General features: G+C 39.2%; 2 protein-coding genes across 3 annotated transcripts; one reads left to right on the forward strand and one right to left on the reverse strand.

The window, feature by feature from the left end:
• Positions 1-3736: 3736 nt before the first annotated feature.
• Positions 3737-4669, reverse strand: LOC114133434 (odorant receptor 131-2-like). Its single transcript, XM_027999336.1, has one exon. The coding sequence runs from the start codon at positions 4667-4669 to the stop codon at positions 3737-3739; it is 933 nt and encodes a 310-aa protein (XP_027855137.1).
• Positions 4670-14408: 9739 nt separating this feature from the next.
• On the forward strand, positions 14409-17221 carry LOC114133653 (diablo homolog, mitochondrial-like). Of its 2 annotated transcripts, none has more exons than XM_027999712.1 (6): positions 14409-14528; positions 14796-14913; positions 14988-15110; positions 16369-16479; positions 16583-16679; positions 16901-17221. In XM_027999712.1, the coding sequence occupies exons 1-6, from the start codon at positions 14413-14415 to the stop codon at positions 17095-17097; spliced, it is 762 nt and encodes a 253-aa protein (XP_027855513.1). In that variant the 5' UTR covers positions 14409-14412; the 3' UTR covers positions 17098-17221. The 2 variants fall into 2 exon arrangements, with proteins under 2 accessions (XP_027855513.1, XP_027855514.1); XM_027999713.1 differs by having other exon boundaries at positions 14456-14528; positions 14820-14913.
• The last annotated feature ends 878 nt before the right edge of the window (positions 17222-18099 follow it).

The following is an 18099-nucleotide window of genomic DNA, read 5'->3' on the forward strand; positions in this document are numbered from 1 at the left end:
ATGTGACTTCTCACTGCTGATGAGAAGTTACAGTACATATTGACACAAAAAGAATCCATGTTCTTTGGGTAAGATGTACCGGCTCACAGCTCTCTAGTTGCTTCAGTTATATTCAGTTCAGTTAAGTTTATTTATATAGCACCAATTCGCAACAAATGTCATCCTAGGACACTTTACAAAAATGTATTTCAATTCAGTCACACTTGCATTCCAACTGATGCTAGTTATCAAACAGTAGTTCAGTTCACCTGTTCTCCTCTGAGATTTCGTCCTACCTGGCATGACCTTCTTTTTAATGGAAGCAATGGAATAAATTACGTGTGAAACTTTAGAATGGAAAGTATCTACCTGCTCATCTACAGAGTAGAAGAGAGGTGGAAGAGTAAATTTGCTTAAAAGTTTCAGCTGTGCTGCCTGTAAAAGGTCATTATGTAAAAGCATCTAGCTGATGGAGATTGCACTTTCAAAGATAACAGAAAAATTACCAGATAGGGCAACGTCAATTACAGACCTTGGAAATATCCACACCCTAACTGATAATCAAATCCAGAGTGTGTCCTCGATTAGGTGTTGCCTGTTTAACATTTTGAGTGAGACTAAAGTTTTCAAGTATTACTGTTTGGTACTTCTGTCTTTGGGTTTGTCAACATGGATGTTAAAGACCTAGATTTACTATTATTTTTCTGGCAATTCATGCAGCCTTTTGTAAGCCTTAACATATTCAAAAACTCAACAAGCTTCACCAAAACTTGTCCCCCACGTAAAAATGTTTTAATTGCAATGGAATCGAAAGTGGGCTTAACCAAACTGCTCGACAGCGCCCTCTAACTTAAGACAGGACAAAGCTGCATATCATAGAGATCTGAAATTTGTGACATAGGTAGTTCCCAATAATTCAAGAAAAAAAAGTCTCTTGGTGGTATGCCATAAAATGTACAGGGAGGCGGTCATTTTGGGTCAAAAGGCACATTTTGGTCATTTTTCAAGTTTACACATCTCAAATTTTAACACACTTCTCCTAAGGATTTTTAGCTTTCAGCTTTATTTTTGGCCAGTATGAAGTTAAGGGATTGGGATTAAAAGTTATCAAAATCGTGGGTTTTCGAGCATGTTTAGGGGGCATTGCCAAGTGACGGACTTGGCGGACTCATAAAAGCAAACAAAGCTCTATAACTTTCACACACGAAGGCCAAGTAGCACCAAACGCATGAATGATCCAAGTTAGATGCCTGACAAGCCTATGTTGTCATATTCTGTCGTCATGTAAGCCCTGCCCCCTACGAACAGGAAGTGACTGTTTTTGCTTGGAAAGCTCCATCTATGACCCATCTATACATCCATCCATTTTCTTACACCCTTGTCCCTAGTGGGGTCGGGAGGTGCTGGTGCCTATCTCCAGCTAACGTTCCATCTATGACCCCCTTAAGATAATCAAGGTGATTTGTGTCCAAAGACACATAACAGTTTGTTCTCATTTTAAAGCCCAAAGAGTTTTTTCTGGAGGGCATGGGCGTGGCGGCATGGTGAATTCAGAGGTCACATAGTTGACATCCGTTTGGCCCTAAGTTCCATATATTTCAGCCCAGCTGCACCAAACTCACTATGATTGATTCTTGTCTACCCCTCAACATGGATTCCAGTCCAATATTTGGTGGGTGGGACCTAATTCCTCCAACGCACTCTCAGGATTTGAAAACAAAAATCAGCCCCAAGCCAAGCTTTGGCCTACAATCATGTATCTTAACAGGACTAACAAAAAAGTCTCTTGGAGCCATAGTCCAAATCCTACAGGAAATCGTCCATTTTGGATCAAAGCCACTATTCTGTTTCACATGTTGAATCTGAACAAACTCCTATAGCTTTTAAGATGCAGGCTTCATAATCAGTCAGCACACTCCTTAGACATTGCAGATCAAACGTTATCAAATTCCTTTGGCTAGATCAAAGTACATGGGCATGGCAAAGTCTCAAATCTTACCATTTGCCATAAAACATCTAGGGGGAATAACTTTCACACATGGGCTCCCAACTGCCTCAGACTTTGTCTGTCATAACCAACCAGCACTGATCAAATTCACATGGTCAGTTGGTGACATCACCATTGCCCTGTCCCCTTTGAAGAGGAAGTCACCTGTTTTCTTGCTGGTTCACGTCTGTTGACTCTATGATTCATACAGATTTGAACCTGTGTTCAAATGACATAGAACAACATGATGTTGAATCATGTCAACACTAGCTGGTGGCTGGACCATGTGTGCATGGGAGAATATGGCCAATTCTAATCCCTTGCCGTTTGCATATGGTTGGCTCTAAATCACACATGTATCATCCGATTTGCACCAAACTGGATGTAAATGACTGTAGTTAACCTCTGAAGATGCCAATAGCATAATATGGGAATTTGACTCCAGTGCTCAGGTTATTGGAACAGTTGGATGATACATCATCCAATCTACACCAGAGTTTTGGTGCGTCATTGGGGAGCACTGCTAAACATATTGGTGTGCACCGCCTAGCGGACAGGTGCAGGAACTGCATGAGAGCGTTGACAATGATGAGTGGGTGATGTTGCTGAAGCTCCCACAGTCGTCACGAGGCCGGAGCGGCGCTGAGCTGCGAGGGCCTCCAACGCTGCTTGTAGCCTTTATTTCATGTTGTCTTTCTATAGATACATTGTAACCTGTCTGTGTTAAACCCGGTCTCTCTTCTAGAAAAGGCAAGTGAATGAGCTGCTGCTTTTAGAGATTTCTGCAAAGTCAACAACACAGAGCAACTGTCCACTGTCAATTGTATATGTAATATGTAATTACAGCCATTACACCATAAGTTCCAAACAGACTTACAGGAAGACCACAAGAAATAACGTGTGTATTTGTGTTATTTAAAGTCTCCCAAGTTTGCTGTCCTTTTCTTCTTTCATGTTATGCATAGAACCTGATCAAGAGTCATTTTGGGTCAGAAGGTTTGTTTTGCTTTTTGATTGCATTGGGGGGGGGGGGGGGGGGGTGTACAGCTATGGGAACAGATAGAGAGAACAAACAGATAGAGAGAATAATGTTCCAATAGGAATAGTAACTGTGTTGTCATAGTCTCTTTTTTGTGACTATGACAACACAGAAGCAGTGTTGACAAGTGGATTATCACTACGAAAATTAGGTTTCAATGAAACTCAGTGATAGTGGTTTTTCTTTTATTTTTTTATTATTATTAGATTTTTTCTTTTTGGTTTTGGATGCATTAGAGAACACAGGAAAGACAACAGTTGAAAATATCTTTAGTGTGACATTACTTTTATTTCCCTCCCAATTAAAAAAAACTAAAATAGTTTTTTTTTTTTAACTACTAGATATTGTGCAACCAAAATGTCATATACATTTCTCTTTCCTATCACGTTCTTAGCAAGTGCTCGCAAATCAAATCAAATATTGGAAAAATAAAACAACTACTCTGTAATATTCATGGTAACCTACGAAAATGTCAGTCAACCTAAAATTTAATTTTGATATACAACTCAAGTAAACACAGTTGATCTATATTTACTTTGAACAATACAAACATTAAGCATCCACACATAAATATTCTAAAGACAAAATATGGCGTTTTAAATTATAATTATTATTGATTATTGAATTCAAAGGTTTCATGTTTAAACAAGTCGGTTGAAATGTTTTTTGACATAATTGCATATTATACATCTTTAAAACTAATTTCTAGGCAAACATTTGCTGTTCCAGGTTCACAGTTTAAACATGTTGGCCTTGAATGGGCAGCAGAACAGCCAGTGTTTCAGCGCAAGTAGAAACGCTTCATCTCTCAGGCCGTAGATAAGAGGACTCAGGCATCGAGGAGCAAGAATAAACAGAATATAGTTAATGTATCTGATGTATGTAAATAAACTGAAATCAATCTGGAGAACAGCAGCTTCAATGAAGGGGGTCCACAGCTGGATGAGACAGAGCAACAGCTGGAAAGCATGGAGGATCACAGTTCTGAGTCCTTTTCGTGTCGACTCTTTCTTGTTTCCAGATGCAGCTTTGGCCACTTTTATTATTTGAACATAGGAGAAAGCGATGAGGATACACATAATCAGGAAGTAAAACTGACTGATCGCAGACCTTACATGACCCTGCCACCTGTGCAAAATTAAAGCATCCATAGAGCAGATGATGTGTTGTGTGAAGAAGCTAAAGGTGACTGAAGAAAGCAGCATTAAAAAAATCACAATGTAGGGTATGATGCTGAGGCTGTGAATGATGAGGACGACCTGCAGGGCTCTGCCTGCAGTGCACAGCTCTGCATGACGCAGTGGCATGCAGACAGCCACATAGCGCTCCAGGCTCATCGCTGTCAGAGTCAGAGGAGTGACATAATTACACAAAGACGACAGGAGGCAAAAGAAAATACATGACCATGATTGTACAGGAACGGCAAAATAGCTCAAATTCAGCAGCAAATTTGAGATGATTAAATATACAGAATCAGAAAATAGTGTGGTGACGAATAAAATGTAGCGCATGTTTGTGTAGAAGATTTCCTTAGTGAAAAAGGTTGCAATCAGCATGGAGTTGATGCAAAGAAAAATACCCACCAGAATCTGTACAATTATCACCTGATCATTCATCTTTCGCATTGAAATTTTACCACCAACAACAGAGGTGTTGTTACTCATTTCAGTGTTAAGTACAGAAAACCTCTCAGAACCTCACTTTGTCTGCATTATAAATCAAGTATTTCTTTAACTCACTCTGATTAGAACAAAGTACATTTGCATGCAGTTCTAAGACACCAAATCATTTCTATTATTAGTTCCTTTCCAACTCTAATGTGGCATCTTGGCTCATGGTGAGCACAAATGCTCTCTGAACATTCTTTTTAAACCCTGACATGCACATAGGAACCACGTGGAAACAATGTCGTCATTGCGACACGCCTCTGGCGATCATCCTCATCACACAATGTCAATCATCATGACGATGTTGAAAACAATTTTCACCTACAATGCAATGAAAACTTAATGCATATAAGGAGATATAGAGAGAGACGAAACACAATGATTATATATGATTATTAAGAAACTCATGTCTACTGAATGATGCTCTTTAATTATCTTAAGGACTGAACCTAATTAACATGCCTGGTGCACCAATTTATTTAGAAACTGTCAGATCCTGGGTTTTAGTTGTTGGTTCTAAACAACTAACAACCTGTTAGTTGTTTTACCATTTTGATTACTTCAAATTTGATTACTTTTGGTTCCTCCCTTTCTATGATTAGATAAGCCTTATTTTTGGTTTTGGGACAATGGTGCTGACGGTGGTAGAAATTCGTCCCACAACAGGTGGGTTGCTGGTTCGATTCCCACTGCATCGGCCTCTGCGCAAGAGATTTCACCGCCCTTGTCTGCTGGTGGTGGTCAGAGGGTCATGTGCTCCTGTGGGGTTTTTTATACGTTTTTTTAAAATCTTTTTAATTTTAATCTAAAATAATAATAATCTGGATATCACAATGTATGACTGGCTAGGCCAGACCTCAAGAACCTCAACATGCTTTTTACGGGATGGTACTCGTCATTCTTCGTGCTCCAAACACGGCCAGTGGAATTAAGACCAAGAAGTTCTATTTTGGTCTCATCTGACCACATCACTTCCTCCCATGACTCCTCTGGATCATCCAAATGGTCATGGGCAAACTTAAGACGGGTCTGGGCGTAGGCTGATTTAAGCAGGGGAACCTTCAGTGCATTGCATGATTTTAAACCACGACATCTTAGTGTGTTACCCACAGTAACCTTGGAAACAGTGGTGCCAGCTCTCTTCAGGTCATTGACCAGCTCCTCCCGTGTAGTTCTGGACTGACTCCTCACCTTTCCTAGGATCATTGAAACGCCACGAGGTGAGATCTTGCATGTCCAAGGGAGATTGACAGTCATGTTTCTTCCATTTTCGAATAATTGCTCCAACAGTTTATCTTTTTTCACCAAGCTGCTTGGCAATTGTCCCTTAGCCCTTACCAACTTTGTGGAGGTCTACAATTTTGTCTCTGGTGTCTTTGGACAGATCTTTAGTCTTAGCCATGTTTGGAGTCTTATTGATTGTGTGGGGTGGACAAGAGTCTTTATAAAGCTAACGCCCTCAAACAGATGTTTTTACTTTAGAATAATAAGTGGAATGGAGCCGGACTTTTTAGAGGCGGACTAACTGGTCTATGAGGGCCAGAATCTTTGCTGATAGGCAGGTGTTCAAATACTTATTTGCAGCAGTAACACACAAATAAATTATTTTAAAAATCATACATTGTGATTTCCGGATGTCATTATTATTTTTTTTTAGATTATGTCTCTCACAGTGGACATGCACCTAAGATCTAAGATGCACCTAAGATGAAAATTTCAGACCTCTCCATGATTTCTAAGTGTAAGAACTTGCAAAGTCGCAGGGTGTTCACATACTTATTTTCCTCACTGTATCTCAAGAACGTAAATATGGACGATGGATAAAGTATATAAACTAAGGTAAAAAAATTAAAACAAACTGAGAAAATTTAATTGTGCAATATGTAGGAATTAATATTCAATACAAAACTTTGCACAATAAATACTGTGAAGCCTAAAATTATTCATAAGGGAAAATATTTTTGTTGTTGTTTCATTTGACAAAAATAAAATGCATGTTTTGGCCTGACTGAGACGGAGTCCTGACATTAATCTGATGGAGAATCTTTTAATGGAGCTCCAGATTAGGGTGATGGTAAAGAGACCTTCCAGCCTCAAAGATGAGGCTGGAAGGCTGGATTTTATGAGGCTGTCACATAAAATCCCATTGAAGTTGGCAAAATGCAGAAAAGTTTAATGGTATGAATACTTTTGCAAGTCATTGTTAAGACAACCGGGAGGTAAACAAAAAGTATGTGTCTGCATTTAACTTTGACTGTGGATTTAGAGTCTTGTATAGTTATAAAGACTTTAAGGTGTCATGGGGCAGAGTTACACTCTGAAGATCTTGCTTTGTTTTTCATCTGAAGTTGTTTTTGTCCATGCAATAACGATGATAATAATTAGCCTGTTGACTGTGCTCCTGTGTGTGTTAATAGGCTCCTCTGAAACTCATTAGAGTGATGTTTAAAGACTGTCATTAATTATTCAAAGAACAATCTGTTTACCATCTCCAAACATGAGAAAAACAACCTCGACATGAATGCAAACAAGAACAACTTTGTATGTTTGTAGTGTTTTCATTAAACATATTTTAAACAAAACCTTTGCATTATTGGTCATTTGTATTGACTGAACTTAAAAATAAAAATTAAACGTGTTCAAAATGAGAATTTCATTCATTGGTGGACTCTCACGGACGAATAACAACCATTCTTTTTTCCCCCAGGTCAGATAAATTTATACAGTATGTATACTGTATATACTTCATAATTTGATGCACAAGTTTAATTTTAATGTGGATTTTCTCTTATCAACAAAAAGTGGATAAGAGATCAAACATACGCTTTTCAGGTGATATTTGGTTGCATCATGCATTGCCCACACTCCATGTGTTGACATTAGCCAGTTTATGGAATTATTCTGGTAGAAATATTGATTTATTGGGGCCTACCCATAGCAATGCATAGGGAGAGCATTGCTATGGGTAATGCTATAGGCAAGAGCCCATAGCATCACTCTGACATCAGATGCTGATGTCATTGTTACCAGTGGAACTGCACATAACAGATCTACAGACATTGTGGAACAACTTCTATAAGCTCATTGTATCTCTGAATAGTGCTGTTTATGTTATATCTTATATGCATATAATCTAGTGGTGGCAAAAGCAACAAAAAACTAGTATGCTCTGGACTTAAAATAGAGTACATGTACACATATTCATGACATGCTTTGATTAAATTAATAAATGTAATTCCAGTACCGAAAAATTAACTTTATACCAGGTGAGTCTATCTCACCTGAGAATGTGAATCTGTACTGGGCTGATTCTGTGCCTTCAAATCATTTTAACAATGCTCCTGTAGAAGATTCATAACTTATAACTTATAAGTCTGAAACAGGAACAGGTCTGAAAAAACAGTCTGAGTTCAAATCGCAGCGCGATTTGAACCGTTGAAGACGCTGGAAGCGAGTCACAATAGCCCTCGACGCGCCTCCACATAGACTTTGAATATAAACCAGACGTGCCTGACGCTCAAAACACATTTGGTGTGAACGCACCATTATATGTCCAGTGTCACTTTAGGTCAGTGCTTCTCAATTCCAGTCTTTAAACCTCCTGCTCTGCACGTTTTAGATGTGTCTCTATTTCAGAACAGCTGATCCAAATGATTGCATGATCTCTTCTGCAGTCATCAAGTACTGCAGAAGCCTGTTAATCAACCTCTGATTCAATCCAGGTGTGTGGCAGAAGGGGAACAACTAAAACATGCAGAGCAGGGGGCCTGAGGACCGGAATGGAGAAACACTGCATTAGTTCCATCATATTAGGACCAAAGTCCAGTCCTAATATGATGGACTCATTGTTTTGGGTCAGGGGTAACATTTAGAGGTAAGATGCTAATTAAGTTTTAGTTAAGGTTAGGGTTAGGAATAGACTAGTATTGGATAGGGTTAGGGAAAATGTGTGGGTTAGGCAAAATCGCAGCTACTAAAATGAAGGGAAATCAATGCAAAGTTCTAATATGGGTTGAAATAGTTTTGACAAACCTGTACAGCATTTTGTTTTCTAAATTATTATAAACAATGATTGTATAATGTTAGGTTGTATTTCTGCCAATTGTATAGCTGCAGTACATTAGTGGTCTAATGTGTTGAATGTGCTGAGACACATTCAACACATTAGAAACCAATCAGAACCAAAAGTTTGTCTTTTGGTTCTGATTGGTTGTTTCTGGACAGCAGCAGAGCCAGAGGACTTTTCACAGATTCTCTGTTTCATATTCTACTGTCAGACACTTTTAACAAATATTCATCCATCCATCATTTAACACACTTATCCTTGCACACACACATTCACACTTTAGGGCAATTTAGAGAGATCAATTAATCAATTAATTTTTGAGAAATTCTACCTGATCAGCTTTTATATAGGAAAGTTTTAATAATATTTCTTATGCTGTTTTGAACTCTGAAACTGATCTTGTGTTTCCTCCATTGAATTTGGAGTCAGGAATTTTATTTGTGTTGAGACCTGTGTTTGTTTTTGTTTCCTAAATTTGTGGAAAGCCTCAAATTTCAGAATAATGCCCAGTTTTAGCAAAACATGGGTTTGGGTAGTGACCTTGTTTAGTACCACCTGGGTGTGGGTCGGCGTAAAGGTCGAGCCGGGCATAGATTGGCCTTCATACCAATGCCAACATGAAGGCCCTCCATGCAACCAGTGGAGGTTGGTCGCATGGACGTCTGTCTTTCGTCGGACCTCCATGTTTGTGTGGAGGTTTGGTTTTGCCTGGACTCCTCTGGTTGCAACCTGGGAGTGGGTCGGTGCAAAGGCCGAGCCAGGCTATGGGAGACCCCTTGTTGATTGAAGGTCTGTCTTTCCTCAGACCTCCCCGATTGATTGAAGGTCTGTCTTTCCTCAGACCTCCCTGATTGATTGAAGGTCTGTCTTTCCTCAGACCTCCCTGATTGATTGAAGGTCTGTCTTTCCTCAGACCTCCCTGATTGATTGAAGGTCTGTCTTTCCTCAGACCTCCCTGGTTGATTGAAGGTCTGTCTTTCCTCAGACCTCCCTGGTTGATTGAAGGTCTGTCTTTCCTCAGACCTCCCTGGTTGATTGAAGGTCTGTCTTTCCTCAGACCTCCCTGGTTGATTGAAGGTCTGTCTTTCCTCAGACCTCCCTGATTGATTGGAGGTCTGTCTTTGCTTGGACTCATCTGTTTGTAGGGAGCCTTCTGTCTGCAGGGGGGCCTCTGGTTCCAGTGCAAGTTTCAACTTCACCTTCAGGTCTGCAACCTGACCCTGCAGAGATTGCATCATTTCTTCCTGGGCTTTGAATTTGGAAGCTTGCTCAGTGTGACTTTTGAGCTGCTCTTCATATTTAAGCCTCACTCTGTACTCTTCTACCATGACTTCTATCAGACCTTTGTTGCGGGAGGCGTATTTTTCAGCCTCCCTCTTGAAATACTCCAGCTGTTGAAGAATGGTCTTGTCGGCTGTAACTTTAGAAGAGCAAGAAACCTTTGCTACATCTTTCATCTCTGGCACGTTTCTTCCACGTTCACGTTGGACTCGCAGGTGATGTTCTTTTACTACCATTTTTTGCAGTTTCTCAATCTCCTCCTGCTGTGATTTGACTTCAGCCTGACACGCAATCCTTCAGTCTCTTTCCTCATGGAGATCCAAAATCTTACTCTGCAATTCTTTTTTAAGATGGTCTACCTGCTTTGTCAGATCAATGACGTGTTGGCTAGTTTCCTCCACGACTTCCACTGAGGGGGTAATCTCGAAGCCAGCAGAGGGAGTTGTTTCCTGCTTGACTATCAATGATGTTGGACTCTCAGAGTCGCCGGAAGGACCTGATTCCCCCTGGATCTCTGCTGATTCATCTTCCGGTTTAATGGGGCTGTCTATGTCTTCTTCAAAAGAAATGACAGCGTCGTAGTCGACTTGGATGTTGAGGTCCATAATGTCGACCCATGAAAGCTCAGCTGGAAAAGCTTCATGTTCACAAGCAATCTGTTGTTGCTTCATGTCGATGTTCTGGTAAATTCTTGCTTCTGTGAAAGGCGTGTAATATCTGGAATCGATATCCCGCTTCTTTCAATTAATTTCGAACGTGCTCTGAAGAGTGATCTGTCGTGATAGAACTGAGGAACAGGTCTGAGAAAACTCTGTCTGTGAGCTACATTCAAGAGAGAGATTCCTTTGTGGTATCATAGAGTGACGTCATAACTGCTGATGTCATTGATACCATTGGAACTGAACATTCTATCCACCTTATTCCTGGGAGGATTTCATTGTAATTTGCAGGGTTTTCGGCTAATCTATATTCATGATAGAAGTTACATTTCTCTTTTCAGTTATTGTGCAATATTTAGTAAAACTTGTTTATGGACACACCATCTGCTATCAGAGAGCTGTTCAGTACAGAGGATTGAAATTATGAGTTTAATCACGGGGATGACAGGAAGACAGCGTTAAGTTTTGTAACGGAATTTCAAAATAAAAGCCTAAATATTCCTCTCAGGGTAGGTCTAACTAATATTAGCATTTACTATCTAATTTCTAATTCTCTCAGGTTATTACACTTCCTTGCTGCGCAAGACAGTGAATTAACATTAGCACAAACATTAGCATTTCACTGCCCCCCCATTAGCATTAGCCTTTTCCCTAAAAAAAGCTTTTAGCTATTTTTCTTATTTATTAGCCATGCTTAGTACACTAAATGGAGTAAGTCAATGTAAGACAACATGCTACTGATGCCCCACATGCTACTGACAGCATTTTGGCTAATGCTAGCAATTTGGCTCATTTTAACTTGTACACTAATTTCAACATACTGAATGGCATAAGTCCATGTTACTCAACATGTTTGTGACTCTCCACATGCTGTCGAGTACATTGTAGCTTACTTTAGCATTGATGCTAATTTGTAGCATCAGAGCGCTGGGTTCCAACCGACAGGCACACTTTGGCAGGCCCCGTTTAAATTTCCTCAGAAATTTTCTAGTTTTAACTAAACATTTGACTGTTGGGCATAGTCCACAATTTACAGCAGGGTTAATTAAGAGTTGTAGGTTTCTGAAAGCTCAATAACAAGTAGATATGGGTTTTTGGATCACTGTTATGCTTAAAGGGGTAGTATAGTCAAAAAATCAGCTCTAAATCATGTTATAAAGTTATTCCCTTATCAAAAACATACCTGGAGCGTTGCTTTGATTCTTTCATGCCTATTTGAGAAATCTGTTAATCTCCCATGGCAACCATTCATTTTGCAAAATGCCTGGGTGGACCCATTTCTGCCTTTGAGGACAAAACTTCAACTTAGAGCTACAACTTCTAAGCTTCCGAGCTTCCACTTCACAGAGCAGCTTTTCCCCGTGAACTCCCACTCAACTCCTTCAGACTAGCCAGCAGCAATTAGCAACTGCACATCTGCTGAGCTCATCATAGGAGCTACTTGCCAGTGCAACATTGTTAAAAAAAAAGAATGTTACCAAAGGGTTGATAGAGGAGCCATGTTGTGATGACTTACTGAAGCTGGAGTTTTTAAAGAGACAGAGGCCCAAGTTCAAGGCGTTAAATTACAAAGTCAAATTTCTTTGGTTCTATTAAACCAACCAGTTTAACAGAACTCGACAACCAACCAGTTATTCCAGGAGATTGTTGATGCCTATGAAACATTTGCTTTTGGTGAAACTTATTATGGGAGATTTAACCAAATATGAGTGAGGATGTACAGTATGTGTATATTTGAGCCTGTATCAATGGGTGTTCATTCCAGCCTGGAAATGGAAATCAAGAAGAGGTCAAACTGAATATTGCATTCACGCCCCTGGTGTAAACAACTCACTGCATCCAGAAACGTTTGTCTTGATAAGACAAGCATCTGAAATAAACTCAGTTATTCAACACATCCAGTACTTTGTTTGCAAAACAATATAAAGTCCAGGTCACAAGTCTAGATTAATAGCTTGGTATTGCTTTCTGTATAAATATTTATTTGGTACATATATGCAATAAACAACAAAAATCAGCAACCTTATTGAGATCATAAAACAGTAAAAACAATACAGAGACAAGGGCATCTTTGTCATGATATGCGGTGAAGAGGTGGTGAGGAGTAGACAGGACAACGCGGAGACTCAATAGACACAAAAACCTAAAATAAACACAAAAAAACTCAAATCCTCACAATCTTCTGATAAAACTGACATCAATTTTTTTTTTTTTAGCCAAAGCATGTGCAGGTTTCAGACAGCAACTTCTTTAAAATACCTTTAAAAGTTTCTGTTGATTCAAAGGTGCTCAGCTTCAGTACTTTTTTTGGAGTTTGTTCTGGTCTTTTGCTGCTGTGTAATGGAAAGATAATCCTCCATATTTGGATTTTAATTAGAGAACAGTGAGCATAATGTTTATGTTCTGATTATTGTACGAATTTCACATTTCAAAGTGTTTGTTTTGCTTTCCTAGTTCTTTTAAAACATTTTGATGAGGGGATAGAGATGTGTTAACAATTATAAAGTTTTATGTATTGTCCTTAAACTGTTTATATTAATCGTAGCCTTTGAACACTTTGTAAACATTTTACACTGAGAATAGTTAGCTGGTCCATTGTGGAACAAAATAAGCATATTTGCATATATTAGCATATTTTTATACAAAAAAAACCCATTAGGTTGAATGAACCTAATGAACAAAATGAACAAGATATGTATATTTTGTTCATTTTCATCTTTATTTTCTCTGATGTTTATTATTCCTTCTTAATGTCTCTACTATACTGTGTGGGTGCCAAAATAAAGCCAAATTTCTTGTTTCTTTGTCAATAAAGTTGATTCTGATATATGTTTTTTTGTTTGTTTGTTTGTTTGAAGCAGCAAAAAAAGAACAAAAAACAGTGAAATGAAAAATCAATGGTTTGTTGAGTTTATGCACAGAGCTGAAAATGATTTAATCTGCATCTGAAGCGGTTTTAGGCCCAGTTATGAAGAAATTGATCATATTTGTTTATATATATATATATATATATATATATATATATATATATATACATGTATATATATATTATGAGTTTATCTCATCTAATGTTAACTGTGTGTGTTTCATTTGAACCTTTTAGAACTGTGACCCGATGACTTTATCAATAATATTTGAAACATCAATGAAAGAAGAGACATGATTTTATTGTGGCATGATGCCAGTTTACCACACACAGAATTAATGACCTCAGAGAGACAGAATAAATGATTTGAAAGTTTTATCAATCTGCTCCGGTTAGCAAGAAGAGTTGGGTGTTTTTTTTTGTTTTTTATATATTCCTTTATTTAACCAGTTGAGATCTAGATCTCATTGTCAAGAGGGACCTGGGGTTTGACAGAAGGCATTTACTGAAATAATGTCTGCTCACCATCAGGTTGGATGTTAATCAGTCACCACAAGGGGGCAGAAGTGTTGAATCTGTCTGATAAGAGAGGCGAGGAGTGGAACTTGCAGGCCAGGTCCACACATGTATAAAGCAAAGGATGAAGGAAAAATGCTTATAAATTTCAGTTTTTATGATCTTTGAGTAACTGAACGTTAACTAGAAGGATAGATCGAGAATGGTTTTCTTGTCCTATTCTGTCTTTTGAGAGAAAATAATAAAAATGTTAAAAGCTTAAATTTTTGTTCCATTTATTTATTTAATGAGAGGGTTCTGTTACAATTAAGAACCACGGGATGGCGACAATGCACCACCCAACGCTGTAAAAATGATCAGGAAGAAGACGGGGCGGAACCTTTCTTCTGCGGTACAGCAGAACAGTTTATTGTGGCGGACCAGCATGGCCGCGCTCTGGAGGAGATCCCTGTATCTCAGTTTCCTCAGGTCGGTCGCGTTTAACCTTTAGATATAGTGACACAATCATTAGCTTGTTATTTAATATATGGCACTTGCTTTGATTTAATTATTTTTTGACTTCTTTATGGAAATATGAGCGAGTAAACAGCTGTTGTTTGATTGCCCCAATTCTCAGATTTGTTTTGAGATTGTCAGTAGAGCAGCGCCAGCCAAAAAGGAAGTTAAATCAGTGTTTTCCCCTCGCTGTTTACTGGTTTATTTATCTGTATATGACCCCATTTTTGTTCTGTTCAGAATTTCCTTTCGGTACCTGTCCAGGATAAAACCTGCTGTCCGGAAATCCCCCAGATGGACAAGTGTCCTGGCTTCTCTCGCCGTCGGCGGAAGTCTGTGTGCTGTACCTTTTAAACAGGCGAGTCCGACAGCCGAAAATGTGCATATTTGGAGGTTTCAGCTGCTGTAAACTCATTGAACCCCCTGCTGCAGGTTGAAAACCTCTCTCACGACTCCCTGGTGAGACGAGCAGCCTCTCTGGTGACAGACAGTTCAAGCACTTTTCTCTCTCAGGCCACTCTGGCTCTGACTGATGCCCTCACAGAGTACGCAAAGGTATGGCTTCGTGTTGTGACTCCCATTTCTCCTAACTGTTGGCACTGATTGATACTTTACATGTGCTGCTGAAGCTCTTAATGGGCCATAACCAAAAGTTAAACTGCAGGTATGTGGTCTTTCCCCCCCCTCTCTACAATACACACTTCTGCTTTATTGCAACACAAAAAGAATAACTGGAATGGGAATTTTCTTTCAAATCTTATGACATCTTTCAATGTCATACAATGTCTTTTCACAAGTACATCTGCTGATAATAATAAGTTGTTTGAGATTTTTAAAACATTATCTTAGGAGCACGATGTAAAGGTGGCACCAAATATGGTTGTGGCTTCCGTTTTATCTTTGTGGCAAGTCAAAGTCCCTGTAATTCTGTAAGAACAAAAATATGTATTGTGTTCAGTGAATTATTTTAGGTTATTCAACCAACAGATTGGTGTAAAGCACTATTCTACCAATTCAGCTTTCCAGTGCTTTAAGAACTTCTGATCATTCACAGAACTTCTTTAGAAATATGGACTGTGGACACTGGCACTGGCGTTGGGGACGTCGGCGCTGCGGCTACATGTTTAGCATTGAGATGCTATTTTAGTCTTCAATCTCTTCGCTGACAGGCTAACTCAAGCTTAGCACAATTTGCAAACAATAGACTTTTCCAGCGTCCCATCAGATCTTTCTTTATTTTCTGTTTAGAAGCAAAAATGAAAACTCAGTCGGCCAAGAGGATCGGCTCGTCGGCCGTTGCCGCTGTTTGCAGAGTTCACTTGTGCGCCATTTGTACGGGTGTACCAGAAACACAATACAAAGTTTCCGACTCAGGACTTTAGTATATATAAAAAATGAAAATGCGATAAATTGCGCTGACGTTTTTGATACGTTCAAATCCATGTAATTAGATTATTGAAATTAACGTGTTGAATTTTTGGCCCGACAAAAAAAAAAACCCCAAACAGGTCAAATGACAGATAAAATTACCAAAAAAAATTGCATATGTACATAAATAAATAAAATCACAAAAGCTTTGATTTATTATATTTTCTAATGAAACCAAATAGCTAATCTATGTTATCTACACCAATAATGCTTCTCTTGCTTGTAATAACGCATTAAGAGCGCAGTCTACACCAACTAACAACTTACAAGGTGTCCAAAGAAATCCCTTCATGTTTCAGAAAATCCTCCAGGTTTTAAGTGTGTCTCTATGTGTCTTTGCTTTTGAGTGTAAACAGTGAAAACCTTCCCCCTTGCCTCCACACAGGCTGTGCACACGCTCATCGCCCTGCAAAGGCAATATTTAGCTTCCCTGGGGAAACTGAGTCCAGCAGAAGAAGATACGATCTGGCAGGTGATCATTAGTCAGCGTGCAGAGGTCAGTCTCTGTGTTTCTTTTTATTGTTTTTGGTCCATCCCAACTAAAAACCTTATATCAAAGCAGGCGGTTGCAAATTTCTTCTTGCATCTTTTCGTGGCAGGTTGCCCATAGACAAGACGAACAGGAGCGCTTCGAACTGACCTGGGTCACCGCCGTCAGGCTGTGCGAGGCGGCGGCCGAGGCTGCGTACATATCAGGTGTGTGACTCGAAGTGTTTTCGCCCGTTCCGTTTCATCCTCCGTCGCTCCGGACTGCGGACGGATCGTTTTGCCGTCACTCTGTGGGTCCTTAGGGCTAAAACATGAAAGGACACGACGGACGAGACAGGGCCCGGCTAACGACCCGCTTTTCAAGTCTGAACTCAATGCGTTTGATGTCTGTTTGAGCATTTTGTACTTGTGTGTGTGTGTGTTCTCAGGAGCCGAGAACGCGTCCATCACGGTCAGGACAAACCTTCAGCTGGCCCAGTCCCATGTAGAGGAGGCCCAGAAAGTCTCACGGGACGCAGAAAAGAAGCTGGCAGAGACAAAAGTCATGGAGGTCGAGAGGATGACGCAACACCAGGGGAGTAACGAGGAAGAGGAGACACCTGAGGCCTACCTGAGAGAGGACTGAAACACACAATCATCAGATCATTTTACCGAATCTGTACCGACTGCTGCTTCTTCTTTTTTTCTGTCGCGTGAGATGACGAAAGTTAATTGTTTGTACCGAAATTAAAAGAAAGCATGAAAATATTGCTTCCTTTTCTTTTTAAACTACATAAGAATTGTTTCATGCAGAGTCTTACCAATCATTTCGGTTTAACTTCTTGTGAAAATATCTGGGTACACTTGACATGAGACAAAACCGATTTGCAAGTTTTGTCTTGCAAATTACCAACTCCTTTAAGACAAGGAGTTTGTATTAAATCAATATTTCCTTAATATCAATGGAACAAAAACAGTCTCATTTGCAGAGTACACCACTTACAATAAGATGATGTTTTTGCAGCGTAATCCAAAGTGTTGTGTTAATTTTTTTTTTTATGTGATTGATTTGATAACTGATCAGATTGCAAACTGCATTAATGAACTCTGGTCTCTTTTAGGTTGATACTTTCTTCTGTGTTAATATATGGTGCGGGTTATTTTAATACACTTAAGATGCAACTAAAGTTATGTTTTGCCTTTTCTTTAAACGGATTATTCAAAGATAAATTCCGTTTATTTCTTAGACTTATGGCCTTTCTATATTTCTAGCAGCTATTTAATTACTTTTCTAACAAACTTCTATCAGATTTAGACTAGTGGTGTAACTAGAAAGGACATCTTTCCTCTTAAAGCACATAGTGCTGTTCTATAACTCATTCTAGTAACTATGTTACCTTCAGTTGTTAAAATGTTATATGCAGCTCTGGAAAAACCCAAGAGCCCACTGCACTGAACCCCGTTGAAAACCTCCTGATTATTCCACCGCATATTGATTTCTGAACTCTGAGTCCAAACATTAGTTTTGTTGTTTCTAAGTGAATATGAACTTTCCCATTTTCTATAAATAAATACCACATTTTTGCTCAGATCTTTGGAGACACGTTGTCAGTAGTTGGTGGAATAAAACAACAATGTTCATTTTACT

The sequence above is a fragment of the Xiphophorus couchianus genome, chromosome 18 (assembly GCF_001444195.1).
Source record: "Xiphophorus couchianus chromosome 18, X_couchianus-1.0, whole genome shotgun sequence".
Lineage (NCBI taxonomy): Eukaryota > Metazoa > Chordata > Actinopteri > Cyprinodontiformes > Poeciliidae > Xiphophorus > Xiphophorus couchianus.